Below are 16,483 nucleotides of genomic sequence, written 5' to 3'. Positions count from 1 at the left end.
GTTCACTTCAATTGAAGTTTTTGCCATTGGCTCTTTGAGAAAATATTAGAGGAAAATACATTAAATGCTAAAACTTTCGAACTAGCCTTTAAAAAATTACACTTGATACATTTTTAAAGGGAGCAATCTTAGTTTTTGAATGAGAATACATCTGTTTCTTGAAGGATACTGAAATTAGAGTTTTGGGATATTTTGTCCGTTAAACCCCCTATTTTTAAAAATCATTTCTGCTGTATGCTACAAATCATACATTTTTTACAGTTTTTGTAATGTTCAATAATTCTGTACCAGTTGAGACCGGACTCCTGATTATATGTAATGTATAGAGCTTTTTTTGTCGAATATGGCGTCGTTCTTATTGATGAAATACAATATGTTTTTATTTCACTGTATTGGAATATATGCGCTACTATATAGAAGTACTGGTATTTCGACTTTAAATTTGTTTGGTAAAATTCCTTTAAGAATGAAAGGTTTACTACGTAAATTCGAAAATCCTCCATTTCATTTTCATATGTCAAAAACATTGAAAATTTAATGAAAAAAATATGCACTTTCATTTCTTATTACATTTTTATTCCACTTTTTTCAATTAACTGAAGGGTTGCTAAAATAAAAGTTTTCCTATTATTGCAGTAGAACGTTTTTGAATGTATAATGTTTGCCTTAAAATGTACGGAATTTTATTAATAGAAAATGCAAAAGTTGTTTTTTTTTCATAAACATTACATTCTGAGGAGTCTCTTAAAGGTAAATTTCGTGTGAATAAGAATAACATTTTATTATATATGCTTACACAAATGAACAACTTTTCATCAATATTTTTGAAAATATAAAAATTTTACCGCATTTACCGCATTACCGCGCGGTGCGGTGCGGTAAATAAAGTGCGGTTGCGGTAAGCGGTGCGGTTTTATTATTTTCTTGCGGTTGCGGTGCGGACAATCCATTTACCGCCCACATCCGCACCGCGACGAACCCTACTAATAAGGGCAAATTTAAAATTATTATATGCTGGGAATAATGATAGGTATATAAGAGGGACTAATCGAATTTTAAAACGATTAATGGAGGCATTTTGGAAGTCTAGAGAATTTGCCCACGTTGTTGTAGTTCAACGAGTTCTGGTAGTGCTTTATTTTGTTCTTAGACCATCTTGTGAGCTATGAACCCCCGATCCATTGTGTTGGTTATACCTAAGCTGACCATAAATAAAGATATTGTCAATATCCTCATTTTGTCATCCTTAAATACACCGAGGGGCTGATAAGAACAGGTCTTTACCGTACTCGTCTACTCCGTTCCAAAAATCTCCTATCGCCGGGTTATCGAGAATATTGCTCAACTGGAAGTCGCCATCTTGAATTTCAAAATGGTGTAAAACATCACCTACTTCCATCATCTACTTGTCAAGCCCATATCATAAAATATCCAAGCTGTTAGGGTTATCGAGAATATTGCTCAACCAACGAATTTTAATAAGAATGTGAAGCAAACCTTTTTTATGAACTAAATCCCAAAAAACGAATATTTTTTACAATCTAATTCAATTTACGAACCCCCGGTTTGATTCGTAAATGGAGATTCTAATATACTCATAAAAATAGCTCTAATTGACCCTCCTAATGATAATTAAATTCAATCCCTCACTCTAGTCATTCCCAGTTTTAAGATTGTTGTAAAAATTTTCCCCTTAGTTTAATATTTAATTGCTCAAACAATCTTCTTGCTAAAAAACCCAAATTCAAAAAAATAGCTCCAAATGTTCTAAATATCGAAATGTATTCCTAGCTTTAAGATAGCTGTAAAATTTGCTTAGTCTCATTATAAAAAAAATAATATAATATAATAATGCAATCCTCTAGTTTTAAGAAATATGAAATTTAAAACAAAGAAATTGACACTTTTAAGGTAACGCCAACGTACCTTATCAAATTAATGAATTAAATGGAAAAAATAAAATATTCATAATAATTTTGAAAAGGCTCGTACGTGAGGAATGATCTAAAGAAGAATATTGCAAAATTTTTGAAACGAGTGGTCGCGCTGATTTTGAGTGCCTCCGGAGACTGTCACTTGTCCAAATTGAGAAAAATGTTATCCGAATTATGTGCATTATGTTGTTCAAATGTTGTTTTATATTATGGGATTTGACTGATTAGACTAACACCCTCTGTATCGTCAAAATAGTCAATAAACGATGCTTTCAACAAAAATACTTAACCGTAAATTTGGTTTTCATTAAAGCATTTGACAAATGCTGAAATGAGTACACCTGTGATAATTTAGACATTGGTACATCATAAAAATTGTCTAAATACATCTAAATTGTCTCAGGTAGGCTCATTTCAACGTCTTTCAAATTTAAACAGCACCCAGTCTTCCCAAATGAACATCGTACACAAAATTCGCTCTGGTTCTATGCTCATATTGAACCTACATTTTGTGCACGAACTCGAACACATTATTTCGTACCAAAACACGTGCACATGTTTGCCTGCGCAACCCAACCCCACGTACGTACACGATGTACGTACACACAGATTCGTGGCACCAGTTTACTCTTTCTCACTCTCATCATCACTAGCTTTGACTCTTTTTGCCTTGTGCTAATCGTTCTCATGTACGCACCCGGTGTACGTACACCGATGTTTGAACTAGAGTTTGTACATCGTTCGCTTGGGTTTGATTTTCGAGGAGAACCTGTACATCGAGACGAAGCAAGTTTGAGGTTGAACGCATGCACGGAATTATGTTCACAGGTACCAACTTGTCGATGTTCTTGGGAAGCAGAGTTACAAATATTAAAATTCATTGGACGAAAAACGTTCAGCCGCATTAATTTTCAGTATTCAGTGACGCAGCTGAAAACGTAAAATGAATAAACCGTCCATTCATCCATTCGTCTCCGATTATAATACGAAGTGAACGTGCATCAACGAATCAAATGCATCAAAGTTGGCCCTGGTACAATGTTAGCGATGATAATTGTTGTTTTATATGCTATATCGGCATTTGAAAACATTTGCCTAGATAGGGTGAAGTGCCTATTTTCACCCCACTAAGCAAGGTGCCTAACTAATTTGTTAATTTCTCGTCCTACAATCAATGGAATGCGTAAAAATTGACATCAATAGCTTTGCTTCGTTGTAAAGAACCAATATAATAACACAAATGCGCTGAAAACAGTAAAATTCTCGAGTTTGAGCGCAACGAAAACTCGAATCGAGTGCCCCTATTGTTGCGCTACCATTTGACTCAATGCGTTGAACAAAGATGGCAGACACTACTCTAACCAACGGCTTCAAATGGGTGATAATAGAAACATGGCGCAAATGGGCTCTTCACCCTAATTAGTGAAATGAATATTATTGCACGATATTCAACTGAATGAATAATATGGATTTTTGAATGAATATTTTTCTATTCACCACGAGTTTCATCAGGTTGATTTTCTTCCGTCAAAAAAGAGCTTCGATTATTGTTAACTCTGATGGGAAGTCTGCCGTACACTGAGAAAAAATTACCGATAATTTTTCTCCACCCTGTATATCCAGTTAAAGCATTTGCAGTCACCATTGTATGCCAAGCAATCATCAAATCATAATCACCATCAAAAATTCAAACGAGTAACATTTTATACGCTTTCTGATCCTGATCAACATATACGGTTCCGATCCTGATAACATCTACTACGTATGGATGAGGAAAATAAGAATGTTAGTCCGATACATGATTCTAAAACATACCGGGTAAACCATACATATTTTAACACATTGGGTGGCTTAAAAATGCATAAATTGGCGTAAAGAAGAGTAAATTCTCAACAGCATGTACGTTTTTCTAATTGTTGATTATCCTAAAAGTCATCCATAAATTACATTACAGTTCTTAGATAGCCAAAGACACGCGGCTCTATTTTTTGATTTTCCATTGAAAATTCATTTTTATTCATTTTTATTCCTCGAATCATCAAGAACAGAATATTTCTGCATCGTTTTATTGGCGATGAATTGCATGGTTTTGAGTCTGCAGCTGCAAATACTTTACCAAATCATCAGTTTTCGGACAAATTTGTTGGCCCAATCTCAATTTGCTGGGAATATCATCTCGTGCAGAGAAAGTATGGTAACCTGCTCGTCCTTACGGTAGTATGGCTGGCACTGTATGTTTTGGCGGCAACACTGATCTGAGAGTCCTGGGTTTCCCTTAATTGATCTCAACACCTTCCAGTTTGGCTGTCCATCCAAAGTTCCAGAATGATGTTTGTCTAGAACCTTCTGGGCCACTCTTGCTATCAGGTTATAAATAATGGTTGCAGTCTATTGTTTATATCCGTTAAATTGCCTAAATGTGTGTTTTGTTACGGTGAATCAATTGTAATAGTGTTACGGTGAATCAATTGTAAAACTGTGAAAAATTCTATTTATTTCTGTCGAGTGGACAAAAAATTACAATCGATTAAAAGTGTTGCAAAAATTTCGTGTACAGTGTGTCACAAGTCTTATTACGGTTTTATTAATCAGGCTTGGAATTATCAACCAACATTCTCCATTCTTGTCTCTAATCCGCAGACACAAACCGTGGACGTTGGCACAAAAACATGCTATCAAATGTTTTGTTCAAAGTTCTACTGAAGTACCTTTATTAATGATCTACTTCATGTATGTGCAGAATCCTTTGTTCCAATTAACCAATCAACGCGTCTCCTTCAACCGAATCCTAATTTTAGTATCACCGCAACCATCGGATATCTAAAAGAGTAATCTTTCAAAACACGTTCTGCATGAGTCTATCATTCTGTGACATTTCATAACATCCAAAAAACATACATACTTCAAACGGCAACCGTGCCTAGATCTAAAATAAGCGAACCAAATCCAAAACCGTCTATTCATCAAACATCGGGCTCAACCCCTTCCTAGCCAGCAGGATCAGTCTGCTCAATTTTTTTCTACAGATTGGTATGCCTGATGTTGTTCGATTACCCGATCGCCACACCGCGCCTTCGAGCTGCTGCTGGGAGATGAATGGTGTTGGTGGTGGCGTAAAGTTACGTGATGCTAAAAAGACACCAACTTTAAGTCGCTCTTTTTTTCGCGTGCTCTCTCTCTCTATCTATCTTCTTGTCTGCTTACTGTGGTCTGATCTTTTCCCGATCTCCTCCCCTACCTACCGGTGGCGGCAGGCAATCGCAACCACAACCACCCATCGACGGGTGACTGCTTATTGTTGTATGCGTAGGACTGGAAAACTTGTTTTGTTTTGACTCTTTCGGCCTATACATAGTAGCAGCAGCAGCAGCACGCTACCAGAAAGGCTGGGATTTGGCGAAATAATTCATAATGTAATAAAAAAAAATATTGCAAGTAGGTAATCACAACCACACCGCAATCGACGGATCGGTTCGGTGCGCGCGCGGTGGATCACCAACACCAGCGCAGTCCAACTCTCCAGTGGCGAGCCGAGGGGTTCGAGGCATCTGCGCGATCAGCTTTGCTTTTATTCACGAGTCGAAAGCTGAACAGAGTGGATTGCTACTTTCGCGAAGCTGTTGTTTTTTTTCTGTCAGTTCTTCTCTCTGCTAGACACCAGTACTACACCAGTTGAAAGTTTAGAGATACCAAACCAAACACCGCAAATATCAGCGTAGAAATCAACGGGTTGAAGCTAGGACCTAAGTGAGCACAGGAACGTGAAACGAGCAAACAACTGAATCAAGTGCCTAATCGGACAAATTTGTTCCCCCTCAAAAAAGGATAAGCCACAGACAATTGCTGAATCAAGTTTGGTGTGATTCGATTGAAGGTGAAAGATTATCTCGGTGAATCGAAAAGGTGTCTGACTGACTGAATAAATAATGCTCGTGGAATAATTGCCAGCCGTGTCTAGAGTGAGATGAATTAGCATCGTTGACTGATAAGTGTTATCATAGTGAGTGCGCGTGTTGCTGTTAGACTAAGTTCAGCTGGAAGCGCAAAACAAAAACTCTCGTTTAAGTGCACACAGATCAGAAGAAGTGGCATACCTTGAAACTCAGACTCCGTGAGTTGTTTGGAGATAAAAACAAAGTTGCGAATGAAAAGCGAATCGTACTTTTTTACGGTGACGGCGCAAGTGGTGCATACAAATTAATGCTCCTTATGCAAGCGAAAGTGCGCAATTAAAAAACGTTCAACTAAGTTATTTATTTATTTAATTTATTAAAAGACGTGTGCTTTAAATAGTTATACTCAAACCGAGGCAGCGAAGATGGCCCAAGAAATGATGTTCTACCCAAAAGAAACGGTAAGTACTCTAAAAATTTATAAAATAACTATTTCTTACTCTATTGATTCCGGCCGCCCCGAAATCCAAATCTCACCGATATAGAGATGACGTAACATTCCCGCAAACAATGCTCAAAACATGGAAACAACCGAAAACCGATCAGCGAAACAGGTTTTTCAAATGGTGATTTCTAATAATTGCCCCGCCGCGCCGAATCGACTGGCTGCTTGCCCGCGTCTTGCTTAGCCCCCGCTCTACCTTAGGCAGTGAACACGAGCGGAATACACCGGCCATTATATGATAATTAAATTCATTAGTATTCCCGATTTGATGTACGTACAGCACCTGATGAGCGAACGGAGCGCTGGTCGAGAGCGGCTGGCCGCGGACAGTTAGTGCGGTTTGGGTTTGGGGAACGAACGCGAAAAAAAACGGTGTAAATATTCACGGGACTCGAATCGAAGCGTTGGAGTTGATGTTTACTCGTGTTTGTGGTTTGAATTGTTTTTTTTCTGACGCATGTTTTCTCGAGGGTGAAGTATGTTGTTTATTATATTGTTTGAAAAATTTAGCATTCTCCAAAATGTACGAGTCTTAAAAAAGTTCTGTAATTATCACATGTACGTTTGTGGAAAAAAACACCACAAATTAACTATGAACATTTAATCCAGAAACCGTTTTTGCCCTGAAATCCGTGACCATTTTTTTTCATTTATAGAGTTAAAAACTTTTGGGTCAGTCTCCGCTTTTAATCGGGTTAGGTAAATCTTTTTAGAAAAATCTCCAACCCTATGAGCGAGGTTAGGAATCGAACCCAGATGAACTGCGTACAAGGCAATCGATTTGCCGACTCCGCTATGCCTTTTTTGGCCATTATTCGAAAAACTAAAGTTCTACGTGATAATCTAAGATGAGTTTCGGCAGTACAGTCAAATTTCTTTGCGTCGATTATTTCGTTATCTTCGCCAACGTTTCGACTCGCGGTTTGGGCTTTCTTCAGGGCTCGGCAAAAATGGACAAAGCCACAAATCGTTTGATATACGGGTATTAAAATGAAATAATAGACGCAAAGAAATTTGACTGTACTGCCGAAACTTTCTTACACACCTAGAAAAAATAGTGTAAATTTACGTCTCCTGACCATGACATATACGAGCATCAAAAATGACTTAGTTTTACGATTGATTTTAATTTTACATGACGTTTAATTTCGTAAATCATGTAAAATTATTCCAAATACAGCGTTTGTTCTGAATGGTAGGAAGTGTAATTTTATGTCATTGTGCATGTAAAGTATATGTAGCATGTAAAATTAAACGGAACACAGTAATGTTTCGTCATTTCGTGAATTACTAGTTGTTGAATTGTGTCATGTTTGCAATTACGTCAACGATGAAATTCAGATTTTTTTGGTGTGTAGATTATTTAATCGCCAGTCGAAGACATCCCATCTTAGTTCTACGAAATTCTTCTTAATGCAGTCATTGCGAAAATATTTGACATTTGAATACAGGACCATCACTGCGGTCCGTTATTGAAAGATAAAGTAATATAAATATTTACAAAAATCCGAGTAAAAATCATGCGTATGTCTACCGCATACTAGAATTGCATTGAAAGTTGAGTTAAAGATGCAAAACGGGAACATGGGTTAGATGCCAACATCTTCATCCCAGTCACAGCCATGGTACGCTCAAATTAATAACAATTAACTAACTCATGTTAAATTAGTTACGAAATTTGCGTTTCGACTTCGTCTCATCAGAATGCGCCGGATTGACAGCAGCTCCAGAAAAAAACGAAAACACTATTTGCGTTTCTAAGCAATCCCCTAGTTCTGATGACCACCCGTGTTGCCATACTTTGATCGATTTTGATTCGTTGATCCCGGTTCTTGGGTCGATATTTAGGGTCTAAATGACAGAATTGCCTCTCTGCCATTGGTGGCAAGCACTCAGCTCGGCTGCAGACAGAAGCCGACCGAAAATGAATATATTATTAAAAAATAAACAAAAATTCTTCATAAATTATTCAATTGTGATGATGAGTCCTGAGTGAATGAAAAATTTCGCTTCCAGTTGGTGGACCCTTCTCAGAATTCAATGAAGCTTTATGGATATAGAAGCTTTGTTCAAATAAATCACTTTTCCTAATTTATTATTCCTGCATTCATTTAGACTCCATTTAAATCAGGACTGATTTTTTTATTTTCCATAAATCAATATAAAATGGCACCACTAGCGAGTGAGTATCGGGATCAAATCAGTGAAAATTTTAAACTGGCATTTCATGATATTTCCATTAGAGGAAGCTTGTTGAAGAAAGGGTAATTAGATAAATTCATAAGCAACCTGATACTAGTTTGAAGAAACACACAATGTTGTCCCGTCCAATGCAGTTGTCATTCAAAATCTTCGCCCAGTGGAGCAAAAGAGTCCTTGATACAGGTAACCTCGTGCTTCAAAAGATCTACGCACGACTAACTTGCATCGGTTATTACACCGTCGATCTCAACGGTGTGAAAGGGTATATAGACGCGGCCGTCTTTCATAATAGACTTGTCGTCAGTAGTGCTTTCGACGGGATATCACTATTCTGAGCTCATCTGAGTGAACTTTTGAAAAAGCTGTTCTTTCGAAATTTTTAAACTGCGGCTTATCTTTAAACAGAAAGAAGATTAAATATCATCTGACCGACTTTAATGTGTATAAATTTGTACGGAGTTTTCGATGACAAATATTGTTCCACATCCATTTCACCATTAGCTGGATCTTTTCAGCAGAATTCACTTACGCGTGGGCCTAGAAAAAGTTTAATCACCTATCTGCATCCTGTATACCAATGTATAGCTTGATGCTACCGATTTTCTTATAAATTGGACCAAAGAATGTGTAAAGCCATCTTTTTCACACGCATGTGCAAATCGAAGATTTTTCGGTACATTTTGACACATAAACGGAATGTTGTGACCGCACTTTGCCTGGTAATTCAAATCTAACAAAATGCACCGTAAATTCTAGATTTGTGACTGGAATTTACATACGGTTTTTTGGTGTTTTTACAAGTTTCCAACTAACGAAAATGAAGGCAATAGATGGTAGAACGAATTCTCAAACAAATTTTTCGAATTACTGTATGATAGAGGTGGGTTGAATTCTCTTATAAATCGTCTGCCAAGTAAACCGAACTGCACGTACAGTCTCTCGGCAAAATCCTCCGTCTGTCATCTTCAAACACCTAGTATCATCTGATTTAATAAGATCTCCTGAAAAAATACTTCGTCCTTCACCGCCAAACGCCTGACTACGAATGATATTACTGATAAATATGGAGAGAACTAAAATTTAAAATTACACAAAACTTTAGTGTTCTGTTAGTGCTCTCTACTGATGGCTATGCCCGAAATAGGTTGGAAAATTTCGGTTTAAGTCATAAAAATTTCAGGATAGGTTTATAAATTTGAATTCCAAAAGAAAAGAAAGTTAAAGTAAACATCAAAGGGGCAGTAAACTCAGACCCCGCCAATGGCTGCAGAAGGTTGTGGATCCTGTTCACACTAATTGTAAGAAAAATCCATGCGGGTTGGTTTGGTATATACTGCCTTTTTTAAAGTGTGGTAATTTGGCAGACTTCCCAAGAACATCGACAAGTTCGTACCTGTGTACAAAATTTCGTGCACGCGTTCAACCTCAAACATGCTTCGTCTAGGTGTACAGGTTCGTCTCGAATATCGAACTAAAGCGACAGATGTACAAACTCCAGTTCAAACATCTGTGTGCATACACCGGGTGCGTACACGAGAACGATTCGCACGAGGCAAAAAGAGATAACGCTAGTGATGATGGGAGTGAGAAAGAGCAAACTGGTGTCAAGAACCTGTGTGCATGCACACCGTGTACGTACATGGGGTTCATTTGTGCAGGCGAACATGTGCACGTGTTTTTGTACGAAATAGCGTGTTCGAGTTCGTACACACAATGTGGGTCTATAATGAGCACAGAACCAGAGCGAACATCGTGTACGATTTTCTTTTTGAAAGACTAATTTAGCGTGGCTCAATGCGCAAGCTTGAGCGAGCCGAGAGCCCTTTTATATTTATTTTTATTAAAACGTAAGTAGCGTACTACTTTAAAATCGTAGTAAAATTAATAATTGATCCATACTGGATCTTAAAAGAACAGGCTTCTGAATAATATATTAGCGGTCATATTGTTTGTAGCTGATCAGGGCGCGTTTGCTTTGTTGAAGCTTTTTCTTCATATGTAGCCTACATCGGGCTCTGGAATATATTTTATAATTAAGAATTTTAGCAGCAAGACTTTCTTGTCGTCGAATTCTCCTATATACCAACTTTTATGTAGGAGGTTATATGCATGATATCTCAAAAACTACTCAACCGATTTTCATTTTTTTTAAATTTGTTCTTAGTTGCAATCTCGTGTTCTTGAACTGTTCAGTTTTCATTCAAAAATTTTCTATTCTTTGCAATAATTATTTGTTTAAAATTTTAACACCTCAAACATTGATTTATTTGTCAACATTTGTTTTTTTTATTGGAAAAAAATTTCTTTTTTTTTAAACCGGACTGTTTAAGTACACCACAGTACATTTTTCATCAATAATTTTTTTGATTTCAGTTATGCGGTTCATCTGGGAAGGTGTTCACCGCAAGCTTCAGCGAAAAAATGCACTTTGGGGAAGGGGCCGTAACTCCGACAATTTTAAATATTTTCCTCCCTTAATTTTGTGCATACCCCTCTAATACTCAGCTCAATTCAGATCTCTTTACATTCAATGCCAGCCCACAGTGGCATTTATAGCTGCTACTAGTTGGTAACCGTTCGCAATTTAACTGATAACCTTGGCGGTTGTGTATTACATTTTATTACAATAGATGAACATTTCGAAGCGGCTTCTATGTATATGTTTTTGTACAGTTCCGCCTGATTACAGCACTGGCTCGTGGGGATCTGTCCATGGTGTGTACATAAGGTGGTCTGAGAACTGATAACGGTATTGTAAGCTTTGATAAAAAAGAAATAGTAGTTTGGTCCGCCTGTATTCTAACGACATGAAAGCCATTTGAAAACATCTGGGATGAAATTTGTACACGTAAGGAAACTCCATCTCTCCGTATTTTGACATGGTGCTAGAAGTACGCAGTGATTGAACATCTCGTCGTACGACATGATACAAGTCGTTATCGGTTCAGAATTTCGTGTAAGATGGAACTACAGCTTGAGTTCTGTAAACTAAAGTTCCATTTTTACCTCTACCGAAGGTCGAAAACGGCACTTTTTAATATCAATAGCTACTGTGTTAACCCAAAGAATATTCCAAATTTGCTGAAGAGCCTCACTTATTTCGTTACTGTCAATAAACCACAAACAAACACTCAACAAGGCAAGAATAAAAGTAACAGTGACTTTTATATCAGAACAAGGAAACTTTTGGCACGCGAATGAGAAACTGGCGAAATTCTATTGTTAACATACGTAATTCCACAAACAAAACGTCGTTCTCTGGGAACATTTCGGGTCAAGTTTCTAGCATAAACGTTTTTCCGCATCCATACAGATTGAATTATTTCGATTTAAGAGCTAATGATTTTTCATCGTAATCATGATTACTTATTACTTACTTTTTTACTTTTTATAATGCCACTGACCCAGCAGCGCTTCCATCATTACCATGGTTGGATCTAAGAGTTGATTGGTTCTTGTTTTGCAACAAGCAATGTTGTTTAATTTTTTGAGCATTTAAATTTCAATCGTTAATTCAATATGTAATAAGGAAAACATTAAATTAGTAAGGTCGACAGAGTACCGAGGTATCAGCATAACTGAAATTCTACTATGGCAATTTTTCATCGATTTAGACACTTTTGGATGCTTTGGACCCCAGAACTCTTCTATTTTTCGGACCCGTTTGAAAAAACCTGTTATTTTAATTTACTGGGATATGATTGTAGAATTTCAATAAAATTGTAAAAAAATCAGATCTCAAAATACAAGGAATTGCCTTAAGACCGTTGCTAATTATCGTTACCATCTGATAATTTAAACCCGGAACGGGCGTTATTGCATACGTTTCTGCGAGGATGTGGGTCTGAAGAAGGGCGGACTTATTTTGCTACATCCTCAAATTGCTTGTCAGACAAGGATTTTTTTGAAACGAACGTCAAAGCTGACTTCTGTCAACTACCTGGACAGAAATATTTCTGCGCTAGGTTCAAGTTTACCGTTCTAGTGTATGTTCTAGAGAAAAGAATTTTGACATCAATCAGGCTATTTTGGTCTCAAAATTCAAGGAATTGCTTACCAACTAGGTAGAATTTCAATAGAATTGTCGAAATAATTTAACTATTGTAGAATTTCAATCGAAGTGTAGAACTACTAGTCTCAAAATTCAAAGAATCGTTATGGGACCAACTGATAATTTAAACCAAGAGCGGCCATTACAGAATAGGTTTTCGTAAGGATGTGAGTGAGATGAAGGGCTGACTGATTTTGCTACATCCACAGATCGCTTTCCAAACAAGAATATTTTTTTTTCAAATGTACGTTAAGTTCAAGTTCACCGTTCTGGTGTAAGGGCGAGAGAAAAGAATTTTTACATTTACGTTAGAAAATGAAAAAATAGCGCTCATCAAATCACTTGTGGAACGATAAATAGGATGATACACTTTGAAATTTTTGGAGAGTCCGTAGACATAACCAATCGGTATAAAAATTTGCACAATTACTGAGGGATAAATTAATTTCATAAAAGGAATCAGTAGAGCCTGATGGAGTTAATAGTCAAAAATTTAACCAGTCTTATATACACTCATCATTTATATTAATTCACGGCGATTCAAGTCTGTTTTGACCTGATTGGGCGTCCTATCACTTCACCCACTTTTGCATATTTTGGGTCCACGAACTTTTCTATTTTCTGAATCCGGTTATTCGATTCGACCTCGTTCATGTACTGGGATATAATTGTAGAATTTCAATCGAATTGTAAAAATACGAGTCTCAAAATTCAAAGGATTCCCTCAAACGGTTACTTATTATCGTTATGACTGATGCATTAAACCTAGAACAGGTTTTGCGGAATAGGTTCCCGAGAGAATGTAAGTGAGATGAAGGGCTGACTTATTTTTGCTACATCAACAGATCGCTTGCCAGACAAGAAATTTTTTTGAAGCGTGCGTTAAGTTCAAGTTTACCGTTCCAGTGTATGTTCGAGAGAAAAGAATTTTGACATTTACCGTCGAAATTCCGATTTATGGCGGGCTATTTGTGGATGTTGTGAAATAGCGCTTCCCAAATCACTTGTGGAACGATAAACGGGAAGATATACATATATACTCTCATCATTTATATTAATTCGCAACGATCCAACTCTGGCTGGGGCATATTGGGTGTACTGCAACTTCACCCACTTCTGGATGTTCTGGGACCAGGAAACTGAAATGCTACTACTGCGATTTGGACCTTTTTGGACGTTTCTGTTTTTCGAATCCGGTTGTAACGGTCCGGTCATGTTCATGTACTGAGATAAATTGTAGAATATATAATTGTATAAAAATGTATAAAAATGGGTCTCAAAATTCAATGTATTCTTTCAGACGGTAGCTTATTATCGTTATGGGACCCTCTAATAATTTAAGCCTGAAACGATCATTACGGCATAGGTTTCCGTGAGGCGATGAAGGGCTGGCTTAATTTGGCTACATCCACAGATCGCTTGCCAGTCAAGAAATTTTTTGAAACGTGCGTCAAAGCCGAATTCCGTAAACTCTTCGGATGGGATTAAGTCCAAGTTTACCATTCCAATGTATATTCGAGAGAAAACTCCGATCTGACAGGCTAGTTGTGGATGTTGTGAAATAGCGCTCTCCAAATCACTTGTGGAACGATAAACGGGAAATTATACGTATATACTCTCATCATATATTTATGGCTACTATAGCAATTAAGTCCCTTTTGGATGATTTGCGTCCAATATCGTTTCTATTTTCCGAATCTGGTTGTAACGATACGGTTATGTTCTTATAAAAATGAGATATAATTATAGAATTTTTATAGAATTGTAGGAAAATGGGTCTCAAAATTCAATGTATTCCTTCAAACGGTAGCTTATTATCGTTATGAAACCAACTGACTATTTAAACCCAGACAGCCTCCATCACAATGCTGAACAGGTTTTGAAATCACTTTCCGTATAAGTTTTTGGCAAGATTTTTACCCGTCGTGTTCGGTTTGATATCATCCGAACTTTGTATTCGTGTAGTTCAATTCGTTTTTTTGCGCAATGAAATTGAAACTTTATCCTCTTTGATACATCCCGAACCTTCTTTGGATACTCCTTAGCTGACTCTAACTATATATTTTATGGAGGGAAATTCAAAGTTCAAAGCCCGTCAAAGTAGTCATTTTGTCTAGCTTTAACTTGCTCAAACACTTTCCAAATCATAACATCAAAAGTACTCAGCCTTTTCTGAACATTTATTTGAACTGGGGACACCCATCCTTAGTCAAATTTAATGTTCTCTAGGCCTCAAATCAGCAAAATCGCTATCTCGTGTAAGCCGAAAGGTGCAAACATCAATCCCTGCTTCACAATCTCCGTCAAAAAAACATCGCCACCGACCGAAAGGTCAAATCAATTAGATAGGCCAATAAAAGCGATCGACGCGAAAAATCAATAAAACCCCAGTGCCTGACGAAAATCAATAAGTTCCGAAAACCTGATATGGCGGCCACACCACGATCGGATTATTCGGACACCCGGGAGCAGGAGTGTACTAATCAAGTCCCAAAACCGGTCTCGTAGACTTTCAACATTATTAATACATACAACAATAACAACAGCAACAACAACAACAACAGCAGTCGCCGCCAGAGTAGATTCGGCGGGAGTGCGAACGAACCGAGTTAACAAAAGTGTCCGAAAAACGAGCCAAAAATGGCCTCCTTCGAGCAGAAAATTTTGCATAATTTTACCAGATTCCTGCATATCTAATTCCATACACGCGCGAGCGCGCGTACTAAAAAGTCGATCCTAAAACCCTGGACTTGTGGTAGGATCGGGTGTCTAAATTTTCGTGTTACGTATCGAATCTACGGAATATGGCAGATTTCGATAACGAAAAACCAAATGAATTGATCGGGGGAGAGAAACAGGGGGTAAGAAGTCCCGGTGTTACGAGTCAAAGTCAGTTCTGGGGAGAATGGATTAAAAATTTCGGAAAAAATGTACGCATGATGTTTCCGTATAAAGAAGCTTTTGAACTACTACTTCTCCTATCACTTTCGATAATGTATGTCTACTAAGGACTGTAATTTGTTTTGTGTACAAACCCTTCAGCGCATAGATCGGGAGACAACCGTGCGAAAGTCGTCACCTTCTTCGAACTACGATATGTAGAAGTAACAGTTGATTACACCGTGTTCGACCGGTAAACAACGGCAACAAATAATGGCATGTTTAGACAGTGGGAGATCATCGGTCACTTTCCGCTCATTACCGTTGCTAATCAGGCTTTCGCAGTCCGATGTTTGAGTAGAAGTTTTGACCTACTTCGAACGGTGACAGTTTTGCGTGTTCGGCACAATCGTAAGGTGTGGATTAGTGAATCGCCAACGCCTATTTGGCGGTTTCGTTAACCCTCCGGAAGTCGCGCAAATGGCCCACTGAACAAGCAGCCGCTGGCGCGCTAAGACGATTTCGCTCGATTTTCAGAGTAGCGTGCACTCAGTGCACTAGCGCGACTTCCGGAAGGTTAAGACCTGGCAATCAGCTCACCTACCTCCGTTCGGCAGAAAAAAAGGATTCCAAGAAACATGTTATTTCGCTGGCATCAGCAACCTTCCCATCCGACAAAAACAGTACCGCCCACTTTGTGATGCACCTTGTACCTCGGCAATCTGCGATTGGCCGTTTTATCAAACATTGGTCGCCATTGGCACGGTTCCTTTGTTGCATTCGGAGAAGACATGAACATTATCAACGCTGATAACTCGAGATCGTATCACAACAGTGACAACTGGTTAATGTATTTGTTGAACAAAATTCGACCGCGCGTTGGAAGATTGATTAGACACCAACTACTACTAGTCAGCCGCCACAACGTCCCGATAGTGGGTGGCGTAATGAAGGCAGCTTGGGGAGGTATTTGTTGATTGGTTGAAGGCTGTGGTAAAAAAGTGAAAGTCATTTCACC

The 16,483-nt window shown here is 37.9% G+C and overlaps 1 protein-coding gene across 1 annotated transcript in view; it reads left to right on the top strand.

Moving 5' to 3' along the window:
* The first annotated feature begins 5,495 nt into the window (after window positions 1-5,495).
* The window catches only part of LOC131690470 (DNA-binding protein D-ETS-4), a 51,450-nt gene continuing 40,462 nt past the window's right edge, over window positions 5,496-16,483 (top strand). The window contains exon 1 of the mRNA XM_058976265.1: window positions 5,496-6,288. Within this exon, the coding sequence (XP_058832248.1) occupies window positions 6,253-6,288 (36 nt within the window). The 5' untranslated portion in view covers window positions 5,496-6,252. The remainder of the gene's footprint in view (window positions 6,289-16,483) is intronic.

This window comes from Topomyia yanbarensis, chromosome 3 (genome assembly GCF_030247195.1).
Source record: "Topomyia yanbarensis strain Yona2022 chromosome 3, ASM3024719v1, whole genome shotgun sequence".
In the NCBI taxonomy this organism is placed as follows: domain Eukaryota; kingdom Metazoa; phylum Arthropoda; class Insecta; order Diptera; family Culicidae; genus Topomyia; species Topomyia yanbarensis.
Note: the sequence above shows the minus strand (reverse complement) of the source record. Positions and strands in the feature narration are given on the sequence as shown.